The sequence below is a fragment of the Calonectris borealis genome, chromosome 1 (assembly GCF_964195595.1).
Source record: "Calonectris borealis chromosome 1, bCalBor7.hap1.2, whole genome shotgun sequence".
Taxonomy (NCBI): Eukaryota; Metazoa; Chordata; class Aves; order Procellariiformes; family Procellariidae; genus Calonectris; species Calonectris borealis.
The window spans coordinates 25,621,968-25,639,632 of NC_134312.1; the positions used below are offsets into that span (position 1 = coordinate 25,621,968).

The 17,665-nt window shown below is 38.0% G+C and overlaps 1 protein-coding gene across 1 annotated transcript in view; it reads left to right on the forward strand.

The window, feature by feature from the left end:
- The window catches only part of CADPS2 (calcium dependent secretion activator 2), a 331,334-nt gene that overhangs the window by 141,390 nt on the left and 172,279 nt on the right, over positions 1-17,665 (forward strand). Inside the window, exons 5-6 of the mRNA XM_075146854.1 lie at positions 4,443-4,679; positions 8,474-8,595. Of these exons, the coding sequence (XP_075002955.1) occupies positions 4,443-4,679; positions 8,474-8,595 (359 nt within the window). The remainder of the gene's footprint in view (positions 1-4,442; positions 4,680-8,473; positions 8,596-17,665) is intronic.

The following is a 17,665-nucleotide window of genomic DNA, read 5'->3' on the forward strand; positions in this document are numbered from 1 at the left end:
TGGGACACACATTTAGCAAAGGCCACCTGGTTAGTGAACACTAGGGGATCTGTCACTCGAGCTGGCCCTGCCCAATCCAAACCCTTACGTGCTGTAGAGGGGGATAAAGTCCCTGTCGTGCATATGAGAAATATGCTGGGGAAGACAGTCTGGGTTGCTCCTGCCTCTGGCAAGGGAAAACCCATCCGTGGGATTGCTTTTGCTCAGGGACCTGGGTGCACTTGGTGGGTGATGAGAAAGGATGGGGAAGTCCGGTGTGTACCTCAGGGGGATTTAATTTTGGGTGAAAATAGCCAATGAACTGAATTGTACGATGTTAGTTATTACATAGTACTGTATGTCATCACTTTTATGGTTACCATATGCCATATTAACAGTATTACAGTAAGAATCACCCAGATTAATTTAGGATGAACGCCGATGAAACTGAGCAAGGTGCAACAATGATAGAACCGGACGAGTGCCCAGAACTGGCCTCCGCATGCAAGAGCCTGACACCACACACCATCTCTCCTGCCCTGCAAGACTGTTACGACAGGTGGAACCCGAAGTCATGGACTAAATGAACTCAACGGACGTTTTAGAGGGATGGCCCATGGACTAAGGGAATGATATCTCTGTGTGCGTATATATCAAAAGGCAGGGAAAAGGAGCGGTGACTAATTGGAATGTATGGGAAAATGTGAGACCTGGGCATGATGTAGATGGTATAGAATAAGGGGTGGATATTGTCCTGGTTCCAGCTGGGACAGGGTTAACTTTCTTCCCAGTAGCCTGGGGGGTGTGCTGTGTTTTGGGTTCGGTGTGAAAGGAGCGTTGATGGCCCATTGATGCTTTGGCTGTTGCTGGGTGATGCTTGCACCGGGAGGGGGAAGCACAGCCGGGGTGGTGGACCCAGCTGGCCAATGGGGTATTCTATACCATGTGACATCATGCTCAGTATAAAAACCAGGTGTGTGGGGGGGCTCGCCCCCCGTTCGTGACACGCGGTCGGTGGTCGGTGAGCGGTTGTGTTGTGCATTGCCTGCTTTGTGTATTCTGTTATTGTTGTTGTTCTCACTTTTATTATTACTGTTCTACTTAGTTTTATTTCAATTATTAAACTGTTTTTATCTCAACCCGGGAGCTTTCCTACTTGTGCCCTCCCAATTCTCTCCCCCATCCCACCGGGGGGGGGTGATCGAGCGGCTGCGTGGCGTTTATTTTTGCTGGCTGGGGTTAAACCACGACACCTTCTATATTAAATATCACATGTGGGATTGGTATTGTCCCTAGCCATATCATATTAAGTCTTGGAGAAAGACTCCTTTTTCACAGAAAGGCAATCTCAAGTCTCTTCAATCTTCTGTGAAACCTGGGCTTATAATCAAAGTTGTCCAATAATCCTATGTTTGCTCTGTCGCCTTCTTGCCTTTAGCTCCAAAAGTTACAAAATATTGGAAGCATGTATGTTATACTGTGTGTATGCAGAAAAAAGTATATTATATTAATATATTAATTGTAAAGCAGTTAAGATTTGCTTGTTCCTTTAAAAGGAAAAAATTATCATTTAGGTCTATGAAGTTCATAAATAACAACTTGGAGGTTGTTCTTTTAGGTAATCTTCCTAAAAACCAAAATGCTGTCCATAAAAGTTTCAAATTCATTTTAAAGCCTGTGAAAATTATGAGCACTATTTAAACCACGTAAACCTTGTTCATTCTGTGTCTAATGTGCATACACTGCATGTCTGTAGATTTTTTTAAAGAAAAATTTATTTATCCATTTTTTACCCATTACTTGAAAATTCTCATGGTTGTCACAGTGTCAGCCGCACAGTTTTGCGCAGAATAAGGAACTCCATATCCTACATGGTACATCCAAGTCAGAAATCGGAGTTTTCATACATCTCTTTTAAACTACTTAAAATGCAGAATTGTTTGTGGGGGACTTTGAGAGCTAGTCCTGATTCCAGCAGCTGTGAGAATTATTAAGATCATTTAAGCCTAAGCGATCAGGTGCTGCAAAATATGAACTTTATTCTCAGAGTTCAAAAACAAGGTAAAAATCGTTTTGATACTGGATTATGTATTCTGGCATCTTTGTTGGTAAAGAAAAGTGATTACCTGCATGTAAGATAATTATTAAACTGCAGTCTCAAAAGATCAGCACAGCTCAAGAGAAATCTCTGCATATAGCTTTTTTGTTGTTGTTGAGGTCTCATTCCTGGTTCCTATAATACATTACTTGCTGATTTTACAAGTTGTTAATTATAAATGAGAAGTTTATTTTAACAGAAAAGATAATTTAGCCTATTTAATGGAGGCAAGAACCTTAGAAATGTGTTCATCTCTGACAGAATAAAATCAATGGGGAATTTGTGCATCTATTTGCCCATCTGTTTCTTCATATAGCTAAATTTAAAGTAGTTGAAATCAAAGTGTATATGACCTAATGGGATTTTCTACCTATTGTAACTGGTGCTATGCTTTTCTAAGACAAACTTTGGTCCTATGAAGAGACTACCCAGTGTCTTTTCTCCTTGAGAAATGCGTCCTGAAAATCCATTTTAGCATTCTCAGAATCCAAACCTAAAGGCTTTTGTATACATCAGTCTCATCAAGGTCTCTCATCTCTCCCCAGGGTCTTTATTTTAGGATGTATTCCAGTACGTTGCGATCAGAGTTCCCAAAATTCCAGTGTTGTGCAGGGGGATGTGCTCTTCAGATGATCTGGGCTTTTCAAATCCAAGTAATTACATTCCTGTGCATATGCACTAAAAAATAGTGGAAAAACCTCACCATCCTTGTTGTGTCTCTCAATTATTTTAAAATTATGTGCTATAGCAATTTGTTACAAATTCACCGTCTTAAAAAAGCAAATAAAAGGTGAGGGGGGAGGGGTGAAATTTGTAGACCTTAGAGTCTTTATCCAGGATCCTCACCCTTGTTTTGTGAGGGAGAGAAGTGGCTACAAACATTCAGGTTTTACAGAAATAAAGGCCTCCATATATTCTGATAGTGCTGTCTTAAATCGTGGAAAATTATAGTCATAAAAAATATACAGTAAAAGGCATCGTAAAAAGTTCCCTCAATTTTTACGTTGGGCTGGAAAAAGCATCTTAACAAGAAGAAAGATCTTTTAACAACATAATAACAGTCTGTCTTCTCTGTCTCCTGTGTTGGCATATTATTATTTGAATGATCCTCACAGGGTAAGGTACAGTTTGAAAAACACTCTGAAGTGGGTTTTTTTTTTAGCTAGAGCACCCTGAACCTTACCCTGTTTTTAGTTTCTAACTATAAATAACTTTTTTTTTCTTTTTCAATCTGTAATATACTGGCTCTGTAATGCTGTAATGAGCCAGTGGACCACTGAACTTGCTGCAGGTGTTTTGGTCACAGTCAACTCGCTTGGTCTTCGATATGGAAACAAAATCAATTATAAAGGTTTTAATGTAAAACATTTTATGATACTCCTTATAACAGCTAACAATAAAAGTTGTCTGGTTTAGGAGCAAGGCACTTACCTTTGCAGACAATACGTGGGGAGCAGTGTTTGTTTCTCATTTATATGTAAAACATATATTTTAGAATAATTTACATTTTTGTTTAATCTTGAGTGACATATTCTCCCAAGCTGCCCTATATTCAATATCAGGGGAGAAACTGTGCATAAAATTGTCTCTGTACGTGTTCATATATGCATTATATTTGTTTATATGTTCCCTCTTTGTTATAAACACAGTATTGAAACATTATTATCTAACTCCTACAGAGGAAAAAAGTGATTTTTACTTTCTCTCTTACGTTTAAAATAATCCCATGTGTAATAATTTAGCATTACTTTCAAAATGAATGACCTATTATTAAAAATAGAAATAAACAATGATAGGAATTTCCTGTCATGGTTGTAGTTTAACAGCCTTATGTTAGAAGTATGAATGTGATTGACTTATTTTTGGTAGCATGGGAAATGAATGAAGTAATAAAATTATTAGCAGACAGTTCATCTTGTCTATTCATAAAATACTTGAAGGTAACATTACAGGTATATTGTCAATTGATACGCTTAAAACACGTGTATTAGAAATACCTAATGTGTACATATTCAACCTGGGTTTATGGTTAAATGATTCTGGGGGGTCAAGAGGTTCCGCTTTTACAAATGCCCCTTACTTTATTTTTTTGACGTGTTCAGAGAGATGTTTTGTCTACTATATTTGAGGAATATGATGGAATTCTCAATTCAAATTACATTTCTTCTTGTCAAACTTAACTGTATTTATAGGACGGGATTAGCCTTCCTATTACTGTTTTGAAGGTATAAAAATAGATAGATGCTGGAATTAAGACTTATTTTTATTAAATATCTCTTAACTGAGAGCAAATCAGTAAATTAATGTGGCATATAATGTGGGATGATTTTTTTTCCTCCCTAACTTTTAAAATATATCTTCCAAGGAAAGAAAATTCCCAAACTTCGTAACAAGAGAAATGGAGAACATGTACATAGAAGAGTTACGGTCTTCGGTGAATTTGCTGATGGCAAATTTGGAAAGTCTTCCAGTGTCTAAAGGTGGGCCAGAATTTAAACTGCAGAAGTTAAAGCGATCACAGAATTCTGCGTTCTTGGACATAGGAGATGAAAACGAGGTTCAGCTATCGAAGTCTGATGTGGTCCTCTCCTTTACATTAGAGGTAATCACATATTTCACAGAAAACTCATTGACAGTTTAAATTACTAGAATATCTATGTCTTGGTACTTTGTTGTTATTAGTCCTTCCTTGGTAATTTTAAAATTTTATGTTAAAGAAGTAAATTATTCTTTGTCTCTTTGATAATTAGGAGTTAGAGTACAGCTATATGATGCATTTTCCTCTTGCAGCAGTAGTTGCATTTGGGCCCACACAGCAATGTGGGCAGTTGAATCTCCCCCACAAATGTAACTTTAAATGAATTCCAGTACATTAAATTCCTAAGTATACTTTTGAACGTAATAATGAAACACTGTTGTTATCAGGAACAGAGAAATTACTTATGCCACTGTATGCAATTTTAATATTACTAGCTAATAATGTAAAAGCCCAACATCAACTTTCAAAGGGTAGTAAGATCCATCATTCTATGCGCCAAAAAGTATTAGTTCATCAAGCATGTAAAACTGGAGTGCAGGCCTTAGTACTGAAGTATATGAAATGATAAAGTAGTTTTATAACTCCTGTGCGGAATCCTGTGCATCTCCATCCCATGTGCTGTGTCTGCCCCAAGTGGAATACCAAGCCTAACAGCAATAACAAAGAGTAGTTCTGAAGCACCTGAAAAGTAACTGAAAAAGTTTGTTGATAACGTTTTCTCTCTTCAAAAAAGTTTGCTTGGTGAGGGATGTAAGAAGAAGAAAAGCTTTCTCTGTGCCTCTAGAGAGAAATATTAAGTATGTACTAAAAATTATGTGATACTTGGGGGGGAAAAGCACAGTAAAAGATTGAAACAATCATGAAATGAAAAATGACAGGAGATATGATTTCCGATAAATTTGGAACAGTTTTGCTTTGTTTACAGCCCTTCCCCTCTCACACCAGAAATGTAGACTATTAGGTCTGGTGAACTTAGCTTTTCCCCCCCGCCATCACTGATAAAGAAAACACAGAGATGTTCTGCAAGGTTAGGAATCTACAGTTCATCCTGTGCAAGGCAAAGAATTAAAGTTTTACTGTACATGTAGTAGATTTTTTTTTTCAGTAGGGCAAATTTCCATTTTAAACATGGTGTTAACCACATAAGTTGAGTTGCTTGCTAGACAAGAAAGTGCATATAGAATCATAGAATCATAGAATCATTAAGGTTGGAAAAGACCTCTAAGATCATCGAGTCCAACCGTCAACCCAACACCACCATGCCCACTAAACCATGTCCCTAAGCGCCTCATTTACACATCTTTTAAATACCTCCAGGGATGGTGACTCAACCACTTCCCTGGGCAGCCTGTTCCAAGGCCTGACCACTCCTTCAGTAAAGAAATTTTTCCTAATGTCCAATCTAAACCTCCCTTGGCGCAACTTGAGGCCATTTCCTCTCGTCCTATCGCTAGTGACTTGGGAGAAGAGACCAACACCCACCTCGCTACAACCTCCTATCTTACTCTTGGGAAGCTAAATCTCAGAGGATATGAGGGCAAAAGGAAACAGCTGAACTGATATTCATTTAGACTGAAACATGGAAGATGTGCTTGTTTTCTATGCAAATGGGCAAATAAGAAAAGCTGATTGCATTTCCTTGGGGTCAGAATACTTTCTTTTTGGAAAATGTGAGGTCATATGTGCACAATTTCACATTTCTTGAATAACACGTAAACATATCCACATCATGACTTTTGTGGTGCGACTTAACTAAATTGTAGGGTAACCAGCAAAATCCCCACTGAGGGCTGCTGCAGAGGCACGTGGACAAACAGGAAATCTGTAACATGTCTAAATGTTAGGACAGAGTATAAGAACCCGATGAAAATTTCTTGGCGGGGGGCAAAAGTGGCTGGGGTTCATGCTGCCACTGCATGTTGTTACTAAGACAGAACAGTAAAAGATGTTGGTAACATTTATAATGTTCTGGAGGGAATGGACGTTGCTGGCTAAGGTAAGAGACACCCTGCGCATCACTACAAGCCACAGTGACTGTTTTTGCAAGTTGAATGTTTCCTCAAATAGCCTGTTTGCAGAAATTTGTCAAATAAATAAATAAAATATCAAAGTAGTAGGAGAAGATTTAAACACTTATGTTCTTCAGCTGTCGGACAGTTTCAGAAATAAGCAAGCAATATTTAGGAAGCTGTTTATCAGCTAATGAGCTAGTAAATCAGTTTCCTTCCTAATGAAATGCAACTTTTTTCCATTGCTGGAATCCAGAATTGCTACCAAAGACAAATGTACTGTGCAATTAAATTGGAAACTCAAGGAAAAGAAGTATCAACATAAAAATGAATAAACATGACGTCTGCATTCAACAAGGACATACGTTTGGCATGTGGAAAGACCGTATAGGCAGCATTAGGTAGAAGGATCTCTAGTGCAGTCTCTCAGTGATCAGTGATCACTTTGATAACTACTTGAATTCCTGGACTACAAAAGATGGTGAAGAAAGATGATTACGTCATTCTCCCTGAATTGCTGTTATTATTTATGAAGCGTAATAGGCAGTGTTGGTAATTTATGAGTAATGTAAAAATGTTGTAAATGATCAATGACTGTCATCTCCTTGTAATATTACCGAACTAACAATTTTACAAGACATCTATTACTAAGGTTCTGGGAATTTTAAAGTACAAAGGATTTTACCGCTAGGGGTGAAGCCTGGCTTTACATACTTGAATTGAAACAAATGGGCAAATATGCAAACAGTTTAATAGCAAAGTATTTTAGTAGTTGCTTGCTGACCTAAAAAAACAATTGCTTCTAATGAGACCAAAAGTAGTCATTACTTTTGTCACCTTTAAAACAATCAAACATACGAACGTGTATAGTTCAGCTGAGGACAGCTTTTCTGCTGATTAAATGGACTCCGTTTTTCCCAGTTTCTTCTCATAGGTGCAAATGGGGCTGGAAAGGAAAGCAGCTTTTCCAAAGCATGCAGGGAAACCTGACTTTCTTCTCAAATCTCTCAGTTAGAAACATCTGAAGTGTAAAAATTCCAATAATTTCACACTGTGACAAACCGTAAGGTTTATAAAAGGCAGAGAGCATTTGAAGTAGGACTGCATTTGGCTCTTCTGAGCTATAACTGAGTAGTTTAGAGGAGCTGAAAAACTATTGGATCTGCCAAGCTCAGAATTTCCCTAGTGAGGAAATTTCTCAGGGCGCAGCTGGTAGTAGAGGCGGCTTTTTTCTTTTCTCTTTCCCCCCGTCCCCATATGCATGCTGATCCTGACTGCAAGTACTGAGCTGGGAGAAGGAGAAGGGGTAGGTAGTGGGGAAAAAGAATTACAGCAGCAGATAGTGATGCTCTGACCTGGCTCATGCTCAGCAGAACACCAGATTGCTTCTGAGATTCAAGGGTTGCAACCTCCAGTGTCACAGCACCAAGATTAACCTTTCAAGATGTGGTCAGTGTACTTGTCTTGTTTACACTCTGACTTAGTAACCTATTCGTTCTATAAATATGTATTTAGATGATGGCTTAAAAGATACATTTTCTCATGTATTAATATTCAGAATTATATTTAGACATTAGTCTCAAATTCAACTACTAGCATTTAAGTCATGATTGGAGTGAGGTTTTGGTCATTGTCCAAATAGAAACAGAGCAAAAATTTCAATTCCTACTATACGTTGTTGAAAGTGGAAAAAGAAGGCAAAATTAAAACTCTTCTCTGTGAAGATTTGAGTGATTGCGGTTTGGGGATTTTTTTCTTTTTTTTTTTACCTGCATGGAGCTTAGTACTGCAATAGCTGTGCTATGTAATGTTTTCTGAAGGATAAACTATTTGCTTTCTTTTCCTCAGATTGTTATAATGGAGGTACAAGGTTTAAAGTCAGTCGCTCCCAATCGAATTGTCTACTGCACTATGGAAGTGGAAGGGGGCGAGAAGCTTCAGACGGACCAAGCAGAAGCTTCCAGGCCACAGTAAGCCACTCTGCTGTTGCTGCATCCAGCATCTCTTTCTTTCATATCACGGGAGAACCTAACTGAGTATCTTTACAGTTTTTACAATTAAGTTAGTGCTAGGTTATATGAAGTTTTTTCCTGGTTAGTTATCTTAAATTCTTTTTGAAAAATGAAAATACAAATAATGGTTTTTTATGATGAAGTAAGTACAAAGTGTGAATGTTGTCCAAATAAATGCCATTGAATGTATGTGTGAGGAAAAGAGGAGAGACTGCAGCATTGTCTTCTTACCTGCATCCTCTGAAAATACAAACCTCTGGATAGATGTTAGCCCAAGGTGATTTTATGTATTCTAGGTTAATGTGCAGGTGGCCTTGTGGAGTGTAACTTGTACAATTGGTGGAAAATCAATACTCAGTAATCAATCTTGACAAAGCTTACTCACCTGCTGAGCCTATTTCATTTTAAATTATAGGATCCACTTCTTTCAATTAATTTGTGAGGGAGGCAGTCAGAAACTGACTTGGAAGGGGATAACATCATGCCACCTTCAGTTGAACCGGTCAGAGTGGCAGAGAGGAAGAAAATTAAGTGTGGTTTTTGGTTGATTTGTTTGACCTTACATACTGACTTCAGACACTTTCCTCTCTGCTAAAATGTCATTTGGAATCTTTTGTAGATAACTTTCCAAACAGCATGTTGGGGTTTTACTGGCACCATAGTGTGCCTTGTGAAAGACAATTTAAAAATTGCAGTTGTTACAGTATCTGAGAAAACATCTTCAACGGAGTTGGGATGGTAGTTTCTATTCCATTCAGGCCACAAATACGGACTTCTGTTAGGCAAAACTATAAGCACAGAGTTTTATCTGCCTCTTCTGGGGTTGGGAGGAGGAAGAGATCCAATTTGGTGGACTTTCTTCTAGTTGCAGCACATTTCATTGGCAAGTAAGCCAGCAGCCTACTCCAGTAACATATTCAGACAGCTTTGCAAAACTCAAAGTATGTGGGGCAGGATGTAAAATTCACTTCTCGCAGTCCCTGGCTGTGTTCCTTTTCCAGGGCATAGGAATGCTCAGTCTTATCATTTGCATGTAGTACGTGAGGAACTTTTAAAAGCAACGATAGTGTAAAAGACACACAGATATATGCATTGAAGCAAGGTCGTAACTGCGTATGCAACATCCCCTGCTCATTTATGGACCTGTTGGGGCGTTCTCTGGTGGCTCGGGGTCCCATGAGAGTCGCAAGGCTTTCTCATGGAGAGCACATCTCCAAGCTGTGCTTTCTCTTCAAACTCAGAGTTGCTCTCATACTGTTCCCTGCAACGAGTACCTCCAACCTTTGCCTACTGTCACAGTCAAGGTTCCCCTTTCTTCTAATGGTGTGTCTCTCTTTTTTTCCACCCTTGGACTTTTTAGCTTCTGTTTTAAATGCTCAATTAACCCCTGATGTCATTGGTATGGGTCTTCAAATCTCCCTAAATCAGCTAGAATACACAAATTCTTGAATCTTGGGCACAGTCGTTCTCCTTCCAGAAAACAGTTTGTAGATGTTAAGGGTTTTGTTTCTCTCTAGCTGTTTCCAGATATGGTGGACAAAACATGGTAGGGATGGTTTATGGTCAGTTCATGGTTTACTTATTACATACTGAGGGCTGCAGGTTAAGGTAAAGGTTGTAAAACCAATCAGAAGGTGTAACATTATGTATAGATACATCTGGTAAAAGTTAATAACAGATTAGTTGATTTTCCTACCTGTCAAAGTAGAAACTTTGTGAAAAGGAAGTTCCAGAATAGATGGAGTCAATAGAAGAACAACTGGAGTGTTTCTAGGAAAAGGGGTAATGTTAGGACCTGCTCTGAGCTTGTAAACTGATTTAGCGGATTTCAGACTCAATAGGTATGATTTGATTGAATATGGGAGAAAGAGAGGTTATAGGCTATTCCACAGAAGTGATGTTGTCTAAACCAAATTCGTATGGATTTGTATGGAAAAAATTATGCATCCTTAGGAAGTGGATGATTGAGAGGTGCCCTGAACCGTACACTGGAAGGACAGGAATGGGAGTTACTGGTGCTGTTGACCTGCTGTCCTACAAAACAGTGTAACTTGAAGGGGCACGGCTGATAGAGCTCTAAAATCTATCTAGTTCTTGTGCTGTTCTGATTTGTAGTGTTTTCCATTTCTAGCAAGAGTAATTCTGAGGCATTGGCATACAGTACAATTATGAGCATATAGAGACATGCAGTTTGTGAGCATATATAGAGAAGTAGTTTGAGGCAACGGAGGAGGATATTAAATTAGACAAGCATGAAATTAGCAAATTATGGGCAAACAGTAAAGAAGATGGAGGAAGCTGCCTATGGAATGGGAGATCCTTTATTCCACAGTTTAATTTTTCTGTTAGAGCCAAATCAGGTTTTCTTGACGCTAGCAATATTGCTTTTTTTTGGTTGATAGCAGAGGGAACTAAGAGGGCTTGGCAGAGTTTAACCAGAAAATTGCGCTGCTGGAAGAGAGCCTTGGAAATACTCTTATAAGCAGGGAGGAGTCCCCAAGTTTCCGAAGACTTAAGGTGTGTCTCTTTTCTCCCTCCTATCCCAGCCTGTGCCCAGTCCTTCTAAGATCTTTCTTACTTTTATGACCAACACATCCATTGCCCCATGCAGTCACCTGCCTCCTCTTGCCCCCCTGCTTCTTCCAGCACTCATCACTGTTGTCTGATAGGGACCTGCCAGGGTGATGGGGAGGGTCAATCACCAGTTAACCCAGGGTGAAGGGTTGGATGTTCTCCTGCAAAGAGGAGGTATGAGAAGAGGTGGAAACAGAAGTGACTTTCTGCTCCTGTTGATGTTACTAATGGTACTACTACTGGGAAGAGAGATGCCTCCTTTCTCCCTCAGTCCTTTGGCAGCAATGGGCAAAATCATGTAAGTAGAGGCCAGTGACCATCTCTTTTCTGATTCAGAAAAAACAGTAGCTGTCGGCTGCCCTAGGCTACTGCCTACTTTGCCTGCTGCTGGAGCTGGCTCCTTACTGGGATGATTTTCGGTACTGTCATTCTGATGGGAAGGAAAATAATCAGTGAGGCTGGAGGAGAAAACACAAAACTCATTGGGGGAAAAAAAAAAAAAGAATCGAGAACCATAGTTCAACTCAACTCTTCAAATCACTAGCAGTTACATATTTGCACTGACAAATCCCAGATAAATGAGAACATAACTTCAGATTTTATATAGGACGTGCAGCTAGAAAAGGGTAGCAAAGCTCTCATACTAAGCGTAGAATGAGAGAGCGATGAAAAGTGAATGATTACCACCAGCCTGCTGTGGGAGACTGCTGGCAAGAGCATCACGTGCATGTCACACACATTTTCTGTAGCTGGTTTATCGTTTTGAACTGGTAGCTACATTTGTGAAAAGAGGCAGTATAAAGAATTATTTATGCCTATTTTTTTCATCTGCAAAACATCAGTGTATGCAGTGCAATGCTACTACTCAGTCAGAAGTTTCAAAAGCTTTGACGGTGAAAAAGAGAAAACAAGATGCTCAGACGAATGCTTCAAAATGGACAGCAAGCCAGTGTGACCTTAGAGTGGAGATTACTGGAAGCAGGAGTCAAGTGTAGACTTAATTCAGGATTTATCCACTATTCCAAAATGCTGAATATTTTCTCATTTATTTTTATGAATATGTATGTAAGTATTCCTCTGATTCCTTGAATGCTTCCATAAGAGTAATAAAGAAATTAGAAAAAATGTTCTTTCTTAAAGGGGAAAGACCTAATTAGAGTCCCAGAGACAAGAGCACAGTTTTATCCTGACAGTTTATGAGTAAGGAATATTTTCTGGTTTCCTATTACTTTTAACACCTGTCTGCTTTCTCTCTCTTTGAATAATAATTTTGTGAGTTTATATTGAAGTGCTTCATTTCCTTCTTTAACAAGCTAAATAAAGCACTGTTTATATGTAGCTAATGGTCATTCTAAAATGCAAATGCTATAGAACAATGTAGTTTGACTGAGCTTAAGTCTTGGACAATTTTATAAACAGATCAGTTATACAGCCTCACATGCAAACCCTATAAAATTTTTATTACTGCCTGTGAAATATTTCTTCATTCCTTCCAACTGTTTCCTGCCTTTTAGCCCTGCTGAAAATCCCTCAAACATAGCCTGTGACCTTTTCTGCCAGAGATCAGTAGGCAGAGCTTTCACAGGACTCCTTCAGTTGTATGAAGCTTTGCATAACTTTGTTGCTGTGACACCACAGGGGGTCATCTTGCAAAATTCAATGCTAATTTCATTTTTCAAATGTTACCAATGTGGCTTAGTTTTAGTCTTGTGGAGTCCACATGTTTTCTTATCATTGATTTTTATTCATTCTGAATATTAAATAATGCGGTTTCTTGAAAGTGTTGTCTTTTGGGTATGTATAATCATGCCTAAAGATAAAAGATGGAAATATGCTATTTTTTATCACTACAAGTGACATTCTGTTGTCTCATATTTATGCAACAGAAAAAGATAATGCCTTGCATGATGACAAAATTTTAATGGAGCCAGGATATTCTTCATGTAAACAAGACAAATAAGATGATTATATTTTGCTGCCAGTGATTGCATAACCTTATAAAAAGGGCTATTATATATTAGAAGTATGTGAAGAATGCATGATTAAATATCTGACCAGAGGAGGCAGGGAACCTCGGTCAAGACTTGCACAAATAAAGTAAATGCTGCTCACGATATTTTTATGCAATATTCTACCACTGTTAATTCCATAAAGTATTTGAAGTATGAGTACTTATAGATACATAATTAAAGACTACTTAGCAAAAATTTTATAAACAGTTTAAAAAAAAAGGAAAAAAAAGGCTTAATTTCTAAAATTTAGAACTTCCTTAAACGTCAAGGTTGTTCATGAAAAAAAAATACTTTTTTAATAGTATGTTTTAAGGATATGGCCTAGGATAATATTTCTGAAGGGAAAAAGGATAGATAACATTTATAGCCTGTGACAATATGTTCCAAGCATCAACTAATTTTATTTCTTCATCATAGTCCCTTCAACTTTCTAATTTTTTTTTTTGATTAAGGGAAACAAAGAGGCGATCATACCTACAACTGTCAGCTAACTTGTGGTTGCACGACACAAATGTACAGTATGTAAGGAAAGAGAAGGCATACCTACTCTTTTTTTTTTCCCACCTGCTACTGCTCTGTGTCTGCATAAATGAGATTAATTTTGGTCAGTAATACTTTAATTATACTGTTAGTTTTCAGTAATCATTCCTTATATTGTTTACACGTGTAGGAATCCATGTTATTGCTCTTGTACAGGAGAAAAAGTAGAATGAAAAAGTTGTCCCAGCCTCATATTGCTTCGAGTCTGAAGTATAAAACTAGAGACTACACATAGGAAGAAGTGAGGTACAGAAACACAAGTGTTTGCTGATCAGATAGGCAGTAATAAACTGGTCTGTTGCTGGCAAGCCGACCAACTCCCCTTAGGGTGTGGGGTTTTTTGCTGTGCTTTTTTGTTGAAATGAGTATATTTGCACACGGGATTTTTACAGAGGGATTGCAGCTTCATAGTGCCTGATCTAACTGTGCTTAGCTTGTTGTTCATATGCTTCCTATAATATCTTCTGAGGATAAATCCTCTTTAGGATTTAGCTTCTTGAACAGAGTCTTTTACTTGGTGGATTTCACCTGTTCTTTTGACTATTACCTCAGGAATTTTTTTACTATCGGATAAGTGCAGTGAAATCCAGCGTTGATTTTACAGAGGATAACAAAGTGGAATTGTTCAGCCTACTTTTGGCATCCAGAGTTATTTTCTTTAAAACATAAATACATTTTATGCAATGTTTACAAAAGTGAGGTTGTATGTTAAAGAACTTCTGTGTATTATTAACAAGAAAATTTCAAAGGCTAAAGCCTGAGGGACGTAATTATGTTGATGTAGACAATGTTGAAAACTTGGTGAAGGTGAGCGTGATCCTGTAATAAGTATTTTGGAATTTTAGGGAAGTCAGTGGGGTAAGGATCATGATAGGAAACAAAGTGTGTCTGCTTTCATAAACTAGGTTTGATTGAGTTGCATAATGATTATTATCATTTGCTCTAAGATTCATCTTTATATCTTTAAAGGATAAAGTCCATCATGGCTTTCATCTTGTCGTATGTCAGTAAGTCTTTCTTTTTTGGATTGTCATGATTGGAGCAATTCACAAAATAGGGTGGAAGAAATTACCTTTCAAAAAATTGGATGCTATGAGCAAATACCATATATGCCAGTCTAGTATCCAGCTGTGAAGAGGGAAAAAGAAATTGCCGGTAGGAAATTATCTGATGTTTTCTTGGTTCTGCAAAGGAAAAGATGGAGAAGAAAAAAATACACATTTATCCCAGCCCGTGTTCTGGATTAATGATGGAACAGTTTCACAAAAGGAACATGGATTCAGCTGAAAATTTACATGACGATTATATTCAGTTATTCTTGGTGCCTGATCAATTGCTTGCTTCTTTAAAGAAAGGAAATAATACCTAATCAGCTCAAATATAAAAAGCAATATGATGTCCACAAGAAAAAGGTATGGGATTTCTAAAATAAGTAAGTTTCTATGCTATGTTGTCTCATTGATTATTATTTTATATTATCTAAGAGATTTTTCACCTCTCTCATTGCAAAGAAATATGAGTTACGTACAGGCTCTTAGTATTAAAAGAAATTTGAAACTCAACTGGATAATAACCTGAGCAGCCTGATTTTAACTAGCCTTGCTCTGAGCAGAGTTTGAACTAGGTAACCTCCAGAGGTTCCTTCCAGCCTAAATTTTATGGTGATTCTATGATTAACTCCCAAAATATTCTCTCATAAGTCTAACTACCTAAGGGACTTGTGAAAACCACCACTGTTAGATGGGAATATTCACTTGTCAGATCAAGACAAGTATGGCATGGAAGAAATTGGGATGAGAGGAGGAAGGAGATAATTGAAGTTGGTTGTAATCTCTACTCTATTTGGATAGTTAGCAATAAACATAATCCTTCTGCCACCAGGGCATATCTTTTTTTAATTTTCTTCACCTTAATCTTTTTGATTGTTCTGCCTAAATCCTGGTTGTTCTTCTTGCTCCTCTGTGCTCAGCGTGCTAATAATTGACTGAAAGCAACCAGGATTTCTGCCTTGGTGTGATGTTTGCACTTCTGAAGACTGCGGCTTTGGTGCACCACCTTCTGCTGCAGTGCTTAGACCCCAGGCAGAAAGCCGGTGGGGTGAGGGCTTCATAATTAATAGGTTCTTTGTTCAGAGTCGGGATGTTAACTCTCCTCATCTAGCGTCACTGCTGGAAAGAACAGCTGTTTTGGGATGACTGTCGTCTTTTAAAATGTATGATGACGTTATATGTCTCTTGCAAGACCGATACCAGTTTTATTTCATAGTGCATTTTGAAAATCTTGGGGCTTGAAGATGCATGTCCCACTGTTATCCCTTTCACTATAACAATCAGGGCTTGGAGAAAGACTGTTTACATGCTGCTTAATGTACATGATATATCTGTTTCCATTCTCATTCCCACCTGGTCCACAGCGAACGTGACTGATATTTTGCAGACAGACATTAAGCATTCTCTAACATTGCGCTAAAGCATCTATAGATGTATGATCCAGCTTCAAACTGGAAGGCGTTTGGCTATAAATAGTGTGGTGTTGAGCCAAAGCCAATTAAATGCTGCTTAGAAGAAAAATGTTTTGGATCAGGCTAGGCCTCATACTAGTCTCTCTCATACATGGTCTCTGGCTGGATCAAAGTGAAGGCAAAGGCAGCCTATAAAGTATCACGTAGAGGGATGGTGGTCTGTCAAAAAAAACATGGGTTTGGGAAGGATTACCTCAAATTTTACCTCCAGTCTCCTTCTGGAATACTCTGGTAGAGTGGATTTGAAATTTGTCATTCAAAGTGGTCTGCACCTGCCTGATCTTTGGAAAATTGAATTATTGTTTGTGGGCAATAGTTGATGTGAAAACAATTCCTTTGGATTTCTCTGAAATTTTGATATGATCAGAATGTCCTGTTTTACATTTTCAGAATATACCATTCTTGCATCTTGGTTTGAAGAGACCTTTCAAAAATTTGCTTATATTTTTTGTAAGCAATATAATACATTCAAAATAATTGCTAAACATTTGACTAGGTACAGTGTTTGAATTGGAACAAATTTTATGGTTTTATTTAGTTTTGGTTGGTTGTTTTGGGTGAAGAGAAAGGTTGAGGAAAAGGGTTTAAAAGAAAGAAGTTTTTGCTTTTGTGTCCTATTCAGACTAAGAATACTTTGTACATCTGAAATACTCATGACAGTCAGAAAACTGTTTTTCACCCCACCATGGGCAGACTCTTCTTTGCTGTCGCTGTGTTAGTATGTGCATTGATCCTCGGAGGTGTCAAGAGGTCCAGTACTTTTAGAATACAGAATAGACCACTGAACAGATGAAGAAAAAAAATTTATAGATCTTGAAATTTCTTAGTAACTATGTAGCATATAAGGTATAAGTCTACAGGTTAATGTGCCTGCTTGAAAGCAATACCAGCAGATTGAGAGTAGGAGGACAGCTGATAAGAATAATAGGAGTCAGAAAGAGGAGAAAAAGGGGTTTCAGAATAAAAGAGAAGTGGTGTGATGCCAGATGGAATACTGAAATTTTCTCATTTGATTCCTCGGTCTTCCCTGATAGACTGTGCAGGCTCAGATAAGTCAGTCTATTTTGTGATTTGTTTTTCCACATCTTTAGACTGATATGACAATATCTGTCTGCTTCATCAAAGTGCTGTCAGTTTATCAACATTTGTACAACATTTTGAAGGTTTAAAGTGTCACACAAGTACTAAATAACATTAAATAAATAGGATTTGCAACTTTTAACAATGTTATGATGGATTCATAATTATCTTCTTCAAGGCAAAAATGAAGTGAATATGCATATAGAAATTTCGAGAGCATAAATGACCATCACCAGCCCCTAGCTGGGTTTGAAACTCGGTGGGAAACAGGAGTTAATGCCTCTCATGAATTCTTCACGCA